At 32.6% G+C, this 18,309-nt stretch overlaps 1 protein-coding gene across 2 annotated transcripts in view; it reads left to right on the top strand.

The window, feature by feature from the left end:
* The window catches only part of LOC145279931 (tyrosine--tRNA ligase, mitochondrial-like), a 92,414-nt gene that overhangs the window by 26,633 nt on the left and 47,472 nt on the right, over positions 1-18,309 (top strand). For both annotated transcript variants that reach the window (XR_013868489.1, XM_080131505.1), the window contains exons 2-4: positions 6,031-6,147; positions 9,396-9,546; positions 14,854-15,032. Coding sequence is in view for 1 of the 2 variants with exons in the window: in XM_080131505.1 (XP_079987631.1) it covers positions 6,031-6,147; positions 9,396-9,546; positions 14,854-15,032 (447 nt within the window). In the remaining variant the exon portion in view is untranslated. The remainder of the gene's footprint in view (positions 1-6,030; positions 6,148-9,395; positions 9,547-14,853; positions 15,033-18,309) is intronic.

Here is an 18,309-nt window from a genome sequence, read left to right as displayed (position 1 = left end):
AAGCCATGTAAAAAAAAAAAATAGCAAAGTGCAAGAAGCCATGTAAAAAAAAAAAATAGCAAAGTGCAAGAAGCCATATAAAAAAATAGCAAAGTGCAAGAAGCCATATAAAAAAGATAGCAAAGTCGAACAAGCCATGTAAAATAAATAGCAAAGTGCAAGAAGCCATGTAAAAAAATAGCAAAGTGCAAGAAGCCGTGTAAAAAAAAAAAATAATAGCAAAGTGCAAGAAGCCATGTAAAAAAAAATAGCAAAGTGCAAGAAGCCATGTAAAAAAAAAATAGCAAAGTGCAAGAAGCCATATAAAAAATAGCAAAGTGCAAGAAGCCATGTAAAAAAAATAGCAAAGTGCAAGAAGCCATGTAAAAAAAATAGCAAAGTGCAAGAAGCCGTGTAAAAAAAAAAAACAAAATAGCAAAGTGCAAGAAGCCATGTAAAAAAAAAAAAAATAGCAAAGTGCAAGAAGCCATGTAAAAAAACATAGCAAAGTGCAAGAAGCAATGTAAAAAAAAAATAGCAAAGTGCAAGAAGCCATGTAAAAAAAATAGCAAAGTGGAACAAGCCATGTAAAAAAAATAGCAAAGTGCAAGAAGCCGTGTAAAAAAAAAAACAAAATAGCAAAGTGCAAGAAGCCATGTAAAAAAACATAGCAAAGTGTAAGAAGCCATGTGAAAAAAAATAGCAAAGTGCAAGAAGCCATGTAAAAAAACATAGCAAAGTGTAAGAAGCCATGTGAAAAAAAATAGCAAAGTGCAAGAAGCTATGTAAAAAACATAGCAAATTGCAAGAAGCCATGTAAAACAACATAGCAAAGTGTAAGAAGCCATGTAAAACAACATAGCAAAGTGTAAGAAGCCATGTAAAAAAAAAATAGCAAAGTGCAAGAAGCCATGTAAAAAAAAATAGCAAAGTGCAAGAAGCCATGTAAAAAAAACAAAATAGCAAAGTGCTAGAAGCCATGTAAAAAAAATAGCAAAGTGCAAGAAGCCATGTAAAAAAAAATAGCAAAGTGCAAGAAGCCATATAAAAAAAAATAGCAAAGCGCAAGAAGCCATGAAAAAAAAATAGCAAAGTGCAAGAAGCCATATAAAAAAAAATAGCAAAGTGCAAGAAGCCATGTAAAAAAAAAATAGCAAAGTGCAAGAAGCCATGTAAAAAAAAATAGCAAAGTGCAAGAAGCCATATAAAAAAAAATAGCAAAGTGCAAGAAGCCATGTAACAAAAATAGCAAAGTGCAAGAAGCCATGTAAAAAAAATAGCAAAGTGCAAGAAGCCATGTAAAAAAATAGCAAAGTGCAAGAAGCCATGTAAAAAAACATAGCAAAGTGCAAGAAGCCATATAAAAAAAAATAGCAAAGCGCAAGAAGCCATGAAAAAAAAATAGCAAAGTGCAAGAAGCCATATAAAAAAAAATAGCAAAGTGCAAGAAGCCATGTAAAAAAAAAATAGCAAAGTGCAAGAAGCCATGTAAAAAAAAATAGCAAAGTGCAAGAAGCCATATAAAAAAAAATAGCAAAGTGCAAGAAGCCATGTAAAAAAAAATAGCAAAGTGCAAGAAGCCATGTAAAAAAATAGCAAAGTGCAAGAAGCCATGTAAAAAAATAGCAAAGTGCAAGAAGCCATGTAAAAAAAATAGCAAAGTGGAACAAGCCATGTTAAAAAAAATAGCAAAGTGCAAGAAGCCATGTAAAAAAAAAAATAGCAAAGTGCAAGAAGCCATGTAAAAAAAAAAAATAGCAAAGTGCAAGAAGCCATGTAAAGAAAAACAAACTAACAAAGTGCAAGAAGCCATGTAAAAAAACATGGCAAAGTGCAAAAAGCCGTGTAAAAAAAAACAAAATAGCAAAGTGCAAGAAGCCATGTAAAAAAAAAATAGCAAAGTGCAAGAAGCCATGTAAAAAAAAATAGCAAAGTGCAAGAAGCCATATAAAGAAATAGCAAAGTGCAAGAAGCCATGTAAAAAAATAGCAAAGTTGAACAAGCCATGTAAAAAAAAAAATAGCAAAGTGCAAGAAGCCATGTAATAAAAATAGCAAAGTGCAAGAAGCCGTGTAAAAAAAATAAAACAAAATAGGAAAGTGCAAGAAGCCATGTAAAAAAACATAGCAAAGTGTAAGAAGCCATGTAAAAAAAAATAACAAAGTGCAAGAAGCAATATAAAAAAATAGCAAAGTGCAAGAAGCCATGTAAAAAAATAGCAAAGTGGAACAAGCCATGTAAAAAAAAATAGCAAAGTGCAAGAAGCCGTGTAAAAAAAAAACAAAATAGCAAAGTGCAAGAACCCATGTAAAAAAAAAAAATAGCAAAGTGCAAGAAGCCATGTAAAAAAACATAGCAAAGTGCAAGAAGCAATGTAAAAAAAAAATAGCAAAGTGCAAGAAGCCATGTAAAAAAAAATAGCAAAGTGGAACAAGCCATGTAAAAAAAAATAGCAAAGTGCAAGAAGCCGTGTAAAAAAAAAACAAAATAGCAAAGTGCAAGAAGCCATGTAAAAAAAAAAAATAGTAAAGTGCAAGAAGCCATATAAAAAAATAGCAAAGTGCAAGAAGCCATATAAAAAAGATAGCAAAGTGGAACAAGCCATGTAAAATAAATAGCAAAGTGCAAGAAGCCATGTAAAAAAAGAGCAAAGTGCAAGAAGCCGTGTAAAAAAAAAAAATAGCAAAGTGCAAGAAGCCATGTAAAAAAAAAATAGCAAAGTGCAAGAAGCCATGTAAAAAAAAATAGCAAAGTGCAAGAAGCCATATAAAAAATAGCAAAGTGCAAGAAGCCATGTAAAAAAAATAGCAAAGTGGAACAAGCCATGTAAAAAAAAATAGCAAAGTGCAAGAAGCCGTGTAAAAAAAAAAAACAAAATAGCAAAGTGCAAGAAGCCATGTAAAAAAAAAAATAACAAAGTGCAAGAAGCCATATAAAAAAATAGCAAAGTGCAAGAAGCCATGTAAAAATATAGCAAAGTGGAACAAGCCATGTAAAAAAAATAACAAAGTGCAAGAAGCCATATAAAAAAATAGCAAAGTGCAAGAAGCCATATAAAAAAGATAGCAAAGTGGAACAAGCCATGTAAAATAAATAGCAAAGTGCAAGAAGCCATGTAAAAAAATAGCAAAGTGCAAGAAGCCGTGTAAAAAAAAAAAAATAGCAAAGTGCAAGAAGCCATGTAAAAAAAAAATAGCAAAGTGCAAGAAGCCATGTAAAAAAAAATAGCAAAGTGCAAGAAGCCATATAAAAAATAGCAAAGTGCAAGAAGCCATGTAAAAAAAATAGCAAAGTGGAACAAGCCATGTAAAAAAAAATAGCAAAGTGCAAGAAGCCGTGTAAAAAAAACAACAAAATAGCAAAGTGCAAGAAGCCATGTAAAAAAAAAAATAACAAAGTGCAAGAAGCCATATAAAAAAATAGCAAAGTGCAAGAAGCCATGTAAAAATATAGCAAAGTGGAACAAGCCATGTAAAAAAAATAACAAAGTGCAAGAAGCCGTGTAAAAAAAAAAATAGCAAAGTGCAAAAAGCCATGTAAAAAAAAAAAAATAGCAAAGTGCAAGAAGCCATGTAAAAAAAAATAGCAAAGTGCAAGAACCCATATAAAAAAATAGCAAAGTGCAAGAAGCCATGTAAAAAAAAATAGCAAAGTGCAAGAAGCCATGTAAAAAAAAACAAACTAACAAAGTGCAAGAAGCCATGTAAAAAAAATAGCAAAGTGCAAAAAGCCGTGTAAAAAAAAACAAAATAGCAAAGTGCAAGAAGCCATGTAAAAAAAAAAATAGCAAAGTGCAAGAAGCCATGTAAAAAAAATAGCAAAGTGCAAGAAGCCATGTAAAAAAAATAGCAAAGTGCAAGAAGCCATGTAAAAAAATAGCAAAGTGCAAGAAGCCATGTAAAAAAATAGCAAAGTGCAAGAAGCCATGTAAAAAAATAGCAAAGTGCAAGAAGCCATGTAAAAAAAATAGCAAAGTGCAAGAAGCCGTGTAAAAAAAAAAAAAAATAGCAAAGTGCAAGAAGCCATGTAAAAAAAAAAAAAAATCGCAAAGTGCAAGAAGCCATGTAAAAAAACATAGCAAAGTGCAAGAAGCAATGTAAAAAAAAAAATAGCAAAGTGCAAGAAGCCATGTAAAAAAAATAGCAAAGTGGAACAAGCCATGTAAAAAAAAATAGCAAAGTGCAAGAAGCCGTGTAAAAAAAAAACAAAATAGCAAAGTGCAAGAAGCCATGTAAAAAAAAATAGCAAAGTGCAAGAAGCCATATAAAAAAATAGCAAAGTGCAAGAAGCCATGTAAAAATATAGCAAAGTGGAACAAGCCATGTAAAAAAAATAACAAAGTGCAAAAAGCCATGTAAAAAAAATAGCAAAGTGCAAGAAGCCGTGTAAAAAAAAAAAATAGCAAAGTGCAAGAAGCCATGTAAAAAAAATAGCAAAGTGGAACAGGCCATGTAAAAAAAAAATAGCAAAGTGCAAGAAGCCGTGTAAAAAAAAAACAAAATAGCAAAGTGCAAGAAGCCATGTAAAAAAAAAAATAGCAAAGTGCAAGAAGCCATGTAAAAAAAAAGAGCAAAGTGCAAGAAGCCATGTAAAAAAAAAATAGCAAAGTGCAAGAAGCCATATAAAAAAATAGCAAAGTGGAACAAGCCATTTAAAAAAAAATAGCAAAGTGCAAGAAGCCATGTAAAAAAAATAGCAAAGTGCAAGAAGCCGTGTAAAAAAAAACAACAATATAGCAAAGTGCAAGAAGCCATGTAAAAAAAAAATAGCAAAGTGCAAGAACCCATGTAAAAAAAAATAGCAAAGATCAAGAAGCCATGTAAAAAAAATAGCAAAGTGGAACAAGCCATGTAAAAAAAAATAGCAAAGTGCAAGAAGCCATGTAAAAAAAAAATAGCAATGTGCAAGAAGCCGTGTAAAAAAAAAATAGCAAAGTGCAAGAAGCCATGCAAAAAAATAGCAAAGTGCAAGAAGCCATGTAAAAAACATAGCAAAGTGCAAGAAGCCATATAAAAAACATAGCAAAGTGCAAGAAGCCATGTAAAAAAACATAGCAAAGTGTAAGAAGCCATGTAAAAAAACATAGCAAAGTGCAAGAAGCCATGTAAAAAAAATAGCAACGTGCAAGAAGCCATGTAAAAAAAAATAGCAACGTGCAAGAAGCCATGTAAAAAAACATAGCAAAGTGCAAGAAGCCATGTAAAAAAACATAGCAAAGTGCAAGAAGCCATGTAAAAAAAAATAGCAACGTGCAAGAAGCCATATAAAAAAAATAGCAAAGTGCAAGAAGCCATGTAAAAAAAAAAAATAGCAAAGTGCAACAAGCCATGTAAAAAAAAAAATAGCAAAGTGCAACAAGGCATGTAAAAGGCAGTTAGAAGATATTGCATCTTCATACTGTTTGAATGTTTGTCCAAGGCGAATTTAAACCTGGATATGGTAGTTATCATCACAACCTCTTTTGGAAAGCTGTTCTGGAGAGGATGAACTCAGACAGAAAATGCTGTCTTTCTTCTGTTGAAATGATGTGAAGACCGTGACTTGGTGTTGAAATGAAAATCTCTGAAGGTAGATTAAAATCCCTTGATGCCAGAATCAGATCCCCTCACATCCTTTTTGAAGCCGTTCTTTGTAAAACATGGAGATATTGCATTGTTTGATTGACTGCCACTCTCTCCATATTTTAATTTCATGCAATCTGAATAAAATACATTCAAGTCAGGTAAAATGTTAATAAAGGAAAATATCAGACCAAAGCTTTTGAAGTCGTTTTTTTTTTTTTTTTTTTTTTTTTATTGTATAAATAGTTTAGATTATATTCCAAATTTATTTTTCGTAAAATAAATTTTATTTTTGATTAAGATTTTTTTTTTTTTGCTGTTCAACTCCCCACATTGAATGTGCTCTATAAATCTGACTTGTAATTACAGTAGTTCCTTATGTCCAATGTGGCTATGTACTTTGTTTTGGGTAAATGCAAGTAAAAAGAAAAAAAAAAAAAGAAGAAAATTTTAAATCTATTGAAAGTATTTTTTTCTTGTTTCTCTTAAGGTTGACAAATGTTGGAATCGCTTCTCAAAGAATTCAGCATTTTTGCAAAGTTATCAACAAAGATATTTTAAAGCTGCACGAAAGAGGCCTCTTGCAAACAGTTTTCCCATCAGAAAGGTAAATTTGAACAAAATATTTTTTTAAGCAGACTATCTTCATTTTTGTTCTTCATTTCTTTTTTCTTCACTTTTTTCTTTAGTTTTTTTCTCATTTTTTTCTTCATTTCTTCATTTTTTTTCTCATTTTTTAAATTTTTTTCTTTTCATTTTTTCTTCATTTCTTCCTCCTTATTTTTCTTAATTTTTTTTCTTTGTTTTTTTTTTTCTTCATTTTTTAATGCTTTTCAGCCGCCATATTCAGGGATAAGAGTTCTCTGCTTATTAGGAGATTTCTGCCTTTTTATTGGATTCCCAAAAAGCAGTTTGGGTGTTTGTCCATAATTCCATGAAAAGAAACTAAAGAAATAAATAAAAGTCTGTATGATGTACATACATATCCATTGTGGAAAGAAAATCACATAAATTAATCAAGTAGTTTTATTCTTAAATAAGTCAATCAAACTTTATATCACTAAACTATAAGCTATTCCTAACATAGGAAAGGAGACATTAGTAAAACTCAAATTCGCATAAAATGATTTTTTTTTTTCTAAAAATAAAACTTAATCAATGTATACGATTTTTGGTATACAATATATTTTTTCCATCACGGGTATGTACATCATACAGATTTTTCTTTTATTTTTGCTTTTTCATAGTGGAGAATTCTGGAGTAACTGTGCAGTATCTGCTTAAATCTCCTTTTTTTTAATTTTTTTTTTTTTAAATCCTGTAAGACTGATTTATGCTGAATTGCTAAAGTTTTATGCCCTTATTTTTTCATGATTTGGCTCGATTTTATTTCTCTTTCTTTTTTGGTTTACGCTTTTTTCTCTGTTGCTACTTTTTTCTCTCTTTGCTTCTTGCGTCACTTCAAACGATTCACAATGCTGATGCTGCTAAGGAAAGGTAAAACAGTTATTTAATTAAAGACAACTTCTTTTCTCCTTCACTCACATAATTTTTCTCTTGCTAATGGCTGTTTTTTTCTTTATTTTTTTGACTAAACAGATTTTTAATGTTTCAAATTCTATTAATTTTTATAATAATACAAAAAAAAGTTTTGAACATTCTTTTTACATAAGGAAACTAATTTTGATGGAATTTTACAAATTTAAGCAAAAGTGAAGTTTAAATATGTCAATATTCAAAAAGTTGATATTTTCAGTATGAATAAAACGTATTAAACATCCTTTATTAAAGCCCCCCTCCCCTCCATGAGATTTTTACTCTTTTTATGCGATTATATAAGAACACTCTAAAAAAAAACTTAGTGGAAGGAATATAAAAACAATTTTAGAATTTAGAATGGAAGATCAGATTTTTACATTAATTCGATGTAAAACAATATCACATCTCTGGAAGATTAAAATCAACTTTTTTTTTCTATTGGAGATAAATTGTGTGCATTTTTTTTTTTTTTAAGGAAGGAGAATTTATTTTGTTAGGTTATTACGTGTGATTTTACAGTGTCTTTGTTTTTATTTTGGGAGGAGGGGGGGGGTGTTGCTCCTGCCCTTAGGATTAGTAATAGTTAAGGAAGTTTTTTTTCGGAGGGGTTAGAAATTAAGTTTACCATTTGTTCTTAAGTTTAGTATTAGAATTTAAAAAAAAAAAAAGTGTTTTTTAGAAAGGGGGAACTATCATTCAAACGAATAAGTAATTTTTAAAATCATTTTTTAGCCCCCCCCCCAAAAAAAAAATGCACAGAATTTATTTATTTCCTTTTGAAAAAAAATAAATTTGTTAATTGCTCTAAAAATCAAAGGTGGCACAGAAATGGGGGATCATTTTACATTAAATTTCATGCATGGATGTAGTAAGAAGAAGGTTGGGAATTAGGTAGTGGGTAGCGTTGGGAAATTGATCTTATTTCCGATATTTTTGCTATTGGTTCCTCACATCCTTGCATATTAAAATTTGATTTTGACTAGCTTATTTTCATGTTTTATTGTTGCACCATGTAATTGGTATTATGATATCATGCCTTGTTAGAGTTTATTCAAAAAATTTATTTAGTCCTGCCAGGCAACTGGAAAATAGAAATATGCAAACATTTTTCAATTGCGATCGCAAAAAAAACAAACTTAAAATCGTCACAGGGAATAACTTCTATTCTTTATTGAAGAATATAAAAAAAACAAACTGTTGTCTTTTTTACAACTAATTTTTTTTGTGTGTACTTTTAAAAACAAATTTGCAAACAAAAACATATTAAAAACCTAAAATAACTTCTAGCTATCCATCACCTGAGTTTCAGATGAAAATATAAAATCTCAAGTCGGGCATAAAAATGACACACGATATATAAACAATATGCAGAATTGTTTTCTGAAGAAAGGGAAACAAACTGAATTAAATATCATCTATTCAAGAAAATATGCATAATTCATCTGTTCACTTGTATGTGTACATGAGAAGGTTTAAAAAATGTGTGTGTGTTTTTTTTTTTTTTTTTTTTTTTGCATATGTATGTGAGAAAAATATAAATACTTATTTAGTTTAATCGAGACATTAAAAAAATAAAAATGTTGAAAAAAAGTTATATTGTATGTACCTGTTAGGGAATTAAGTTCTCCGAAAAAAATTTAACTTAATTTGATCAAGTAGTTGACTTTTACAGCAGAAAAACAATTTGTTATGACACTGAGTAAAAGGTAGCTATGTTTGAATTTTTAGACAAGGAAGGAAGTAAGGAAGGGGGGGGGCACACAATGGGGAGATAACTCAGTCCAAAGCGCCGACACCTCCCTTCCAATGTTAAATATTAACTTCTCTACTTTCCTTGTGGTCTAAAAATCCAAACATGGCTACCTTTTGCTCACTGTCATAACAAATTGTTTTTCTGCTGTAAAAAAAAAAAAAAAAAAAAAAAACTTCTTGATCAAATTAATTGAAATGTTTTTTCAGAGAACTTAATTCCATAACGGGTACGTACAATATAACTTTGTTTTCAATATTTTTATTCTTTAATGTCTTGTTTAAACTAAACAAGTACCAAAATATGTAATAGCTGTGTGCCTGTTTGAAGCTCATGCTGTTGAATGGAGCTATAATACTTTTGTTTATGTAAGGCAAACTTATTCTGATCTGGACAACCCCTTTACCGCTGGTTTATAGATTTTTTTGAAGGAGAGTCAAGTCTCTATGTAAAGTATCTCCAGAATATTATTCCATTTTTTTTTTTTTTTTTACGCACCTGAATCTTGCAGACAATAAATTTTTAGTCTTTTTTTTATGCTCAATTTCTCAATTTTTCTTTTGTAGCTCTTCAGATCTTGTTCATAAACTTTTGAGTGGCCCACAAAGCATCTATTGTGGTTTTGATCCGACAGCCAGTAGCCTCCATGTTGGTAATTTATTGGCTATTATGGTCCTTCTTCATTGCCAAAGGGTGGGACATCATCCCATTGCTGTGGTAAGTATTTAGGGATTTTTTTCTCAAGTAAACCCATACGCATGGTGGGCATGATATGCTGCTTCCATGATCATCATTATAAATCGACCTTGAAATAGCGATGAGTGCTTCACAAATGTCACCAGGCCACGGTTAAACAAATCTAATTAGTTTTGTCTTTTACATGATAATAACAATTGATGTTCTTCCACTTCAAGTTTCTTTTCACTGTATCGTTATATTACGTATGAATTTTAGTGTAGACCAGATCTGATTTCTTCAGCTTTCATGCAGTTGAGACTATAATAGTTAGCTTGGTAATTATTCTGTTGCTATTCTCTGCAGATATCTTGAGATTCTTCTGTGAACCACCATAGTTGGTTGGCCTGCATGTTCTTAGATTCGCCATAGTGTTAGCCTGTATATTCTTCTGAGATCTGCCATAATTGTTTGGCCTGCATGTTCTTCTAAGATCTGCATAGATGTTCGGCTTGCATATTCTTCTGAGATCTGCCATAGATGATCAGCAACATGCAAGGGAAAGGAGAAGAACAGAAAGAAAACAATGGAAATGCATCATTTTGTTAACAAGGATATTTCAAAACAAGTTTATTCCAGGGTTTTACTAAATATGTATGACTAAATTAATGTACATTTGCGACTGCTGCTGATGAATCATTATTTAAGCAACTTTGATTCGGGTGGTCTCATGGGTTTGTCATTGGAAAATATTGTAGGTTCATACCTAAAAAGATCTTTACAAAAAATAAACTCATTTCTTTTTTTTTTTTTTTTTTTTTAATATTATCTAAAAAATAAAAAATGAAAAAATACAATAATGCTTAGACAAGTTATATTTTTCTTTAAAATTTGAATTTTTTTAACGCAATAACAAATCTACATAAGACAGACGATGAGGGGAGGTTTTGTCATGATTTTGCCATTGCTTATGACCTCATTCAGATTGTTCGCGAACCCACCCGTGTGCCCAATACACCCGGTCAATATGCAAGCCTCCTAGACCTTTTTCTCTCAACTTCCCCTGAGCTATGCTCATGTTCTGTTCATTCTCCTCTAGGATCCTCCGACCACTCCGTTGTATCAGTTGAGATAAAAACGAAATGTAATAAGTCCCCAGACGTACCCCTCCACCGTACTGTATACCGATACTCTATGGCTGACTGAGATAGCTTCCGTAGATTCATATCTGATTTACCTCTGCACTCCATGTTTAAAAAGGAAGTGTCCTCTATAGTATCAGATCTGACCGGATGGTTAATTGTAGGCATAGACCAATTCTTACCATCTAAAAAATTCCAACAAAAACCTTACAGCCAGCCATGGTTTTCCCCAGAATGTGCTGCTGCTGCTATCGCACACAGAAATCACTTTTTCCATAGCTACCAACGTAATAGATGCACTGAGACTAAAGCTGCTTTCAGGACTGCCAGCAACCACTGTAAAAGAGTAATAAAAAATGCAAGAGAGCTATATGCCCAGTCTGTTAAATCCAAGGTAGCTGATCAGCGGCTTGGTTCCCACCAATTTTGGCAAATAACAAATAGGATCCTGAACAGAAGTGTGCGTTCTATCCCAACCATTATCAATGGACCAGAGGTCATCTCGTCAGCACCAGACAAGGCCAAACTATTTGCAAAGAACTTTGCAGCTAATTCTACCCTATGCGACGAAGGCCATCAACTCCCCATATTTCCTCCTATGACAAAGAACACGCTAGGGAGCATACAAATATCTGTGCATGAGGTCACCAAGCTAATCAAGAACCTTGATTCCAGTAAAGCAACTGGCCCTGGCGGCATCCCAATTATAGCGTTAAAAAAGCTTCAACCAGAACTTGCTCCCATACTTACAAAACGGTTTAAGTGCTGCCTTAAGGAGAAGTGCTTTCCGACTCCCTGGAAGACCTCATCAGTTTGCCCTGTATTTAAGAATTCAGGTGATAAATCATCTCCCTCTCAGTATAGACCAATAAGTCTCCTGTGTGTTATGAGTAAGTTGCTGGAATCCATATTAAATAGAGAAATAGTCAACCACCTCAGCAAAAACAACCTTCTTAGTGACACACAATATGGTTTCCGCTCTGCAAGATCTACCGCAGATGTGCTGACGGTTATATCTCACAGGATTAGTGAATCTCTTGACAAAGGTTTCCTTTCTAGGGCAATTGCTCTTGACATATCAAAAGCCTTCGACAAGGTATGGCATGAGGGTCTACTTCACAAGATTTCCAGCTATGGTATAACTGGAAATGTTTTCTCAATCATTAAATCATTTCTCTCCGATAGGCTCATAAGAGTAGTGGTCGATGGACAAAAATCAGAGGCCAGCAGTATTAATGCTGGAGTCCCTCAAGGGTCAATCCTGGGCCCAACTCTCTTCCTGATCTACATCAATGACCTCCCTAAACACATACTTAAATCATTCGTTGACATCTATGCTGATGACACGACCATCTACGGCAACATGTCAAAGGCTGTAAATGACAAAGTTCTCTCTGATTCTCTCTTCTCTGATCTTGAGCGCGTGGTTCAGGGGGGGAAGACGTGGCTGGTTACCTTTAATGCATCTAAAACCAAACTCCTATCCTTACATCATCAACGCTCTGATCCCCATCTGGCATCAATTGGGATGGATGGCTCTCATCTGGGAGAGGCCCCGTGTTTTGACAAGCTTCTGGGCTTGACCTTTACTCTTGATCTGAAATGGAACACGTACATCAAGTCTGTTGCCAGGGTCGCTGGAAAGATGGTGGGATCCTTCTACCGCTCCAGAAGATATCTCACTACTGATGCAATTCTCTATCTATATAAAAGCCAAGTGCGTCCAAGGATGGAATACTGCTGCCATATCTGGGCAGGAGCTGCTAAAAACAGCCTATCCTGCCTTGACAGAGTACAAAATAGACTTTGTGGCTTAGTGGGGGATGCCCTTTTCTCTACCTTGCAACCTCTCTTCCACAGAAGAGCCGTTGCGAGCCTGTCCTTGTTTTATCGTTATTTCCATGGCAGGTGCTCGTCTGAACTCCAATCTCTGGTTCCCCCTCGCCAATCTTTCACGAAAAACACCTGTCTAGCTGAATCCACTGTGAAAAATTTCCCCCACTCTTTATCTGTGCCTAAATCAAAATGTGGATTCCATGAACAAAGCTTGTTTCTTAGAACTGCGCACCTGTGGAACTGTTCCGTTTGCCTGCTTCCCACCTGACTACAACTTGGATGTCTTCAAGTCCAACGTTAACAAATTCCTAATGAACTGCCCCCTTAAGTAAACACTTCATCAAATCTCCACACTAACGTAATGTACTTGCAATAATCCTTATCCCTGAGTGGCTTCCAAGCCTTGATAAGTGGTGACCAATGTGTAAAAAAAAAAAAAAACATAATAGGAAATCTTTATAAAAAGGAATCTAAGTAAATAGAAACAAGTATTTATATACATTACAAAATTTATATGCATTACGAAATTTATATGCATTACAAAATTTATATGCATTACAAAATTTATATACATTACAAAATTTATATGCATTACAAAATTTATATGCATTACAAAATTTATATGCATTACAAAATTTATATACATTACAAAATTTATATACATTACAAAATTTATATATATTACAAAATTTATATACATTACAAAATTTATATGCATTACAAAATTTATATGCATTACAAAATTTATATGCATTACAAAATTTATATGCATTACAAAATTTATATACATTACAAAATTTATATGCATTACAAAATTTATATGCATTACAAAAGACTATTTTATTTTACTTTTTTGTTATCTTAAAGTTTAGTTACCCTGAGTTTTCAAAAGCTTCGTGCACAGCTGTCGGCTGCAAAATAAAGCAAGTTTTTTAAAATTCTAATTTTTAAAATAAGCAAACAAACAAAAAAATTGGATTATAATTTTTTTTTTGTCTATTTGCTTATTTTAAAAATTACAATTCCACATTTTTCTACTTTCTAGTTCACATCTTTCAAACGAATTAATGCCCCGACATTATGGTGTTGTTTGGCTCTCATAATGCAGTTAACTATCCCTCAAAAGGAAAACAGTAACAAGGCACATGAGTGAGAGGTGAATTGTTTTTTTTTTTATGGAAATTACTCCAGACAAGGCAGGAAACCACTTGATATAAGGAGTTAAATAAAAAACACCTTTGACCCTAAAAATATACTCAGCAATTCTTTCCTATTTGTCAAAAACATTGCTCATGAAATGTGAGGAATAAAGGAAATGAGAGTTACAAGGTTGCTGACAGGAAACTCAAAATTTATTGGAACCGAAGACTTGGTGAATAATTAAATTGGCCATGTCAAATGTTATCAAACTAGGTCAGATGCTGTGATTTCATTAAACAATCAACCACTTAATTGTTATTAAGAATGACTGGCTTGTTGCTAAATACAACCATCAGATTTAGTTTGTAACTCAATAGTTTTCCACCCAGATCTGATTAAAGATATTTCAATCAAAGAAATTAAATATTATGAAATATTGTGAATGGTTTCGAATAAAAGTGACATCATACAAATGAGACTATCACCATGAAACTCTATAAAAAATGAATGCTTTATCAACAGAAAATAGAAGATGAAAACAAATAATATCCTCTCCTATTGTCAAAGCTGCTTGTAGTGCCTAGGGTGGCAGTACTGTCAGTTACTAAAATGGTGTTAGAACCCCTAATTAGTGGCTGATGAGAACAGGATATAATATGTTGTGTGGCATAAGCATACTGACACACTGGTTCGTGTTAGATCTCTGAAGTTAAGCAACATTGAGCCTGGTCAGTATTACAATGAGTGACCATTTAGGAATACCAGGTGCTGTATGTGCTTAAAATCCACTTAAATATGATATTTTAATTTGTCTAGATTTTGTATATATTATTATAGAGTACACTAAAAAAAAAAAAAAAAATTTGGTGCCATCAGCTAGAATCGAAACCGAAACTGTAGCATTCAAAGTTGACGATGTTACCACTGTACTAGTGTGACACGCATATGAAATGATTAAAAATTAACAATAAACTAAAATGAATGTACAAAATGTATAACGATTTTTTTCAATTTTTACCCATTTTTGACCCCTTAAAAAACTATTGAGACCTATAAAAGAACAGTCTGTAAAAAATCCAATCATCTGCAACTTTTTGTTTTGGAGGAGATAGATTTTGAAAACATGGAGACAAACAGACATATCACTTTTTATATATTAGATTATTAATCTCGTATAATATTAATATCTTGGTTTGTATGGAAATTGATTTGCTTTTAAATTTTCTTTCAGATTGGAGGAGCAACATGTAAAGTTGGTGATCCAAGCGGTCGCACAACTGACCGTGAACAAATGACCAAAGACCAAATTGAACAAAACAGCCACAGTATACATCAAAGCTTAGAAAGAATCTTCTCAAACCATTTCCAGTTTTTGTGGGAAAACAAAAATAAAAAACTGCCAGAATTTAGGTGAGTCAATTGTTATAAAAGGAAATATATATACTAGCAAAAGTACCTGTCGTTGACTGGGTTCAAAAACAGCCGACAGAAAATGGACTCTGATTTATGAAAGTATGATAGGTTATGAAAAGGAAGGGTTGTAAAGAGATAGCTTCGAATTTGGGGGTATCAAAACCAAAGCAAAATATGCTGAAAGTAAAAATAAAATAGATAAACCCCAAAATTTATTATACCATACCTGTTCACACTGAAACACTTATCACAATATTCTGTGGATCTATATCAAAAAATCTTGTTAAACTTTGTGACATATTTCCATTCTATAGAGGTCAGGTGCGAACGAACACCCCATAATTTTATTATACCATATTTTTTCAAACTGAAACATAATTATCAAAGTATACTTACGCAGATAGATATGAAAAGTCTTTATTAAAGTTTGTGCCTATTTCCATTCTATGGAGGCCAGGCGCGAACGCAGACCCCACAATTTTATTATACCATCCATATTTAAGTTAAAACATACTTATCAAAGTATTCTTATGTACATCTATATCAAAAACACTTGTAAACGTTTTTTTTTTTAATTTTTTATTTCCATACTTTGTGGACCAGGCGCATACGCAGACCCCACAATTTTAATGAATCATCATTATGCCAGATCAAACATACCCATTCCTGTGTCTCGATACATCTTCTATCATTATATGTAATCAGTTTTCTACAATAGTCAACCATATAGGAGCCTATTCATGACCAGACACACATAGACGTTCAGCTTTATATTATATATATACATATATATATATATATATATATATAGATAGATAGATAGATATAGATATCTCTCGATAAAACTCAATTTCTAGATGTGTGTGTTTGTGTATTTCTTATAGAAAGAAAAGTTAAAGAATCCACATAAAATTTGAAAGTGTATTCTTATGTAAAATTTAATTGGGTAGTCAATGGATGTGTTTCCAAATCTTTAAGTGCAGTCTTAAAGAAACTATAAATGCTTAACCCTCTTTAAACTTCAAATATATTTTATTTTAATGAAATTTATATTCTATGTATAAAATTCTTTGAGAAAGACAATGAAAATGGTCTCAAATCTCTGTTACCATGTGCTAGATATCAATGTGCCTCAACCTCTATAGGGACAGAAACTCCTTAAAACTTCAAATATGTATATTCACAGTTTTTTGATGTGTGTTATTTTAAAAGTCAATTCAATAAATGTTTGAATTGTTTAGTTGGGAAAGTATCAGACTGAAAACATTGAGTTTGTGATTTTGATTGCAATCCACTCCCCAATTTTTAAATCAAATTATAGAAAATCAAGAATATAGATTTCTTTGCAATTCTGAATTTTTTAGATGAATGGTAAGTAAGAAAAAAAAAATGAGGGCTAAGATTATGGTGCGTCTAACGTCTCCTTGAACTGTTTGTGTTATGTTGATTAATCGGGCTATTATTATCATCTTGGGTGTTATTAGCACAGCGTTTCGGTTGCTGCAACCTACGACCTTCTTCAGGTGTTATTTTTCATTTTTGTAATATAATAAAATCTAAGTAAAGAAGTTTAGTATTTAGTATGCAGCACCTTTAACTCTTTTTTTTTATTACTCCCTATTTACCTATATATATATATATATATATATATATATATATATATATATATATATATATATATATGTATATATATATATAATAAAAATTACAATTAAATTTACCAAAATGATCCAAGATGGTAAAACTAAAGTATATTATAAATATTAAAGAATTAATATTTATAAAGTACTCTCAACCAGATATAAAAGCTCGATAAAACCAAATAGGAGATAGAGCTTATAATAAGAGCAAATAGCTAATAGAATACGTTGAAAAAAACTTGCCCTGAACTATGTTCAGTTTCCGTTCTGTCTCCTCTTGGATCTTCCGACCACTGAGTTGTATCAATTAAGATAAAAATGAAATGTAATAAGTCCTCAGACGTACCTCTCAATCGTACAGTATATCGATACACTATGGCTGACTGGGATAGTTTCCGTACATTTATATCGGATCTTCCTCTGCGTTCCATATTTAAAAAGGATGTGTCGTCTATAGTATCAGACCTGACAGAATGGTTAATTGTAGGTATAGACAATTTCATACCCTCGAAAAAGTTCCAGCAAAAACCTAACAGCCAGCCATGGTTTTCTCCTGAATGTGCTGCTGCTATCGCGCACAGAAATCACTTTTTCCACTGCTTCCAACGTAATAGATGTATGGAAACTAAAGCTGCTTTTAGGACTGCCAGCAACCATTGTAAGAAAGTAATAAAGAACGCAAGAGAGTTGTATGCTCAGTTCGTCAAGTCCAAAGTAGCTGAGCAGCGGCTTGGTTCCCACCAGTTTTGGCAAATTGCAAACAGAATCCTGAACAGAAACGTGTGCTCTATCCCAACTATCATCAATGGACCTGAGTTAATCTCGTCAGCATCAGACAAAGCCAAACTCTTTGCCAAGAACTTTTCAGCCAATTCTACCCTTTGCGACCAAGGCCGCCAACCCCCAATATTTCCTCCTGTATCAGAAAACACTGTGTGATATACAAATATCTGTATGTGATGTTGCCAAGCTAATCAAAAACCTTGATTCCAGTAAAGCAACTGGCCCTACGGCATCCCAATTATAGTACTCAAAAAACTTCAACCAGAACTAACGCCCATACTTACAAAACTGTTTAAACGTTGTCTTAAGGAGAATAGCTTCCCATCACCCTGAAAAATCTCATCAGTATGCCCTGTATTTAAGAATTCATGTGATCGCTCATCTCCCTCTCAGTACAGGCCAATAAGTCTCCTGTGCGTCATGAGTAAGTTACTGGAATCTGTGTTAAATAGAGAAGTAATCAACCATCTAAACAAAAATAACCTTCTTAGTGACACTCAATATGGTTTCCGTTCTGCTAGATCTACAGCAGATGTGCTTACAATTATATCTCATAGGATTAGCGAATCTCTCGATGGAGGCAACCTTTCTAGGGCAATTGCTCTTGACATATCTAAGGCCTTTGATAGGGTATGGCATAAAGGTTTACTTTACAAGATCTCCAGCTATGGTATAGCTGGAAATGTCTTCTCAATTATTAAATCATTTCTCTCTGATAGGTTCATAAGAGTAGTAGTTGATGGGCAAAAATCAGAAGCTCACAGTATAAATGCTGGAGTCCCTCAGGGGTCCATCCTGGGCCCAACTCTATTCCTGATCTACATTAATGATTTTCCAAATCACATCCTTAC

Source organism: Euprymna scolopes, chromosome 7 (assembly GCF_053919585.1).
Source record: "Euprymna scolopes isolate OS-2025 chromosome 7, ASM5391958v1, whole genome shotgun sequence".
Classification (NCBI taxonomy): domain Eukaryota; kingdom Metazoa; phylum Mollusca; class Cephalopoda; order Sepiida; family Sepiolidae; genus Euprymna; species Euprymna scolopes.
The sequence above is the reverse complement of the archived record's forward strand: the minus strand, read 5'-3'. Positions and strand labels throughout refer to the sequence as shown.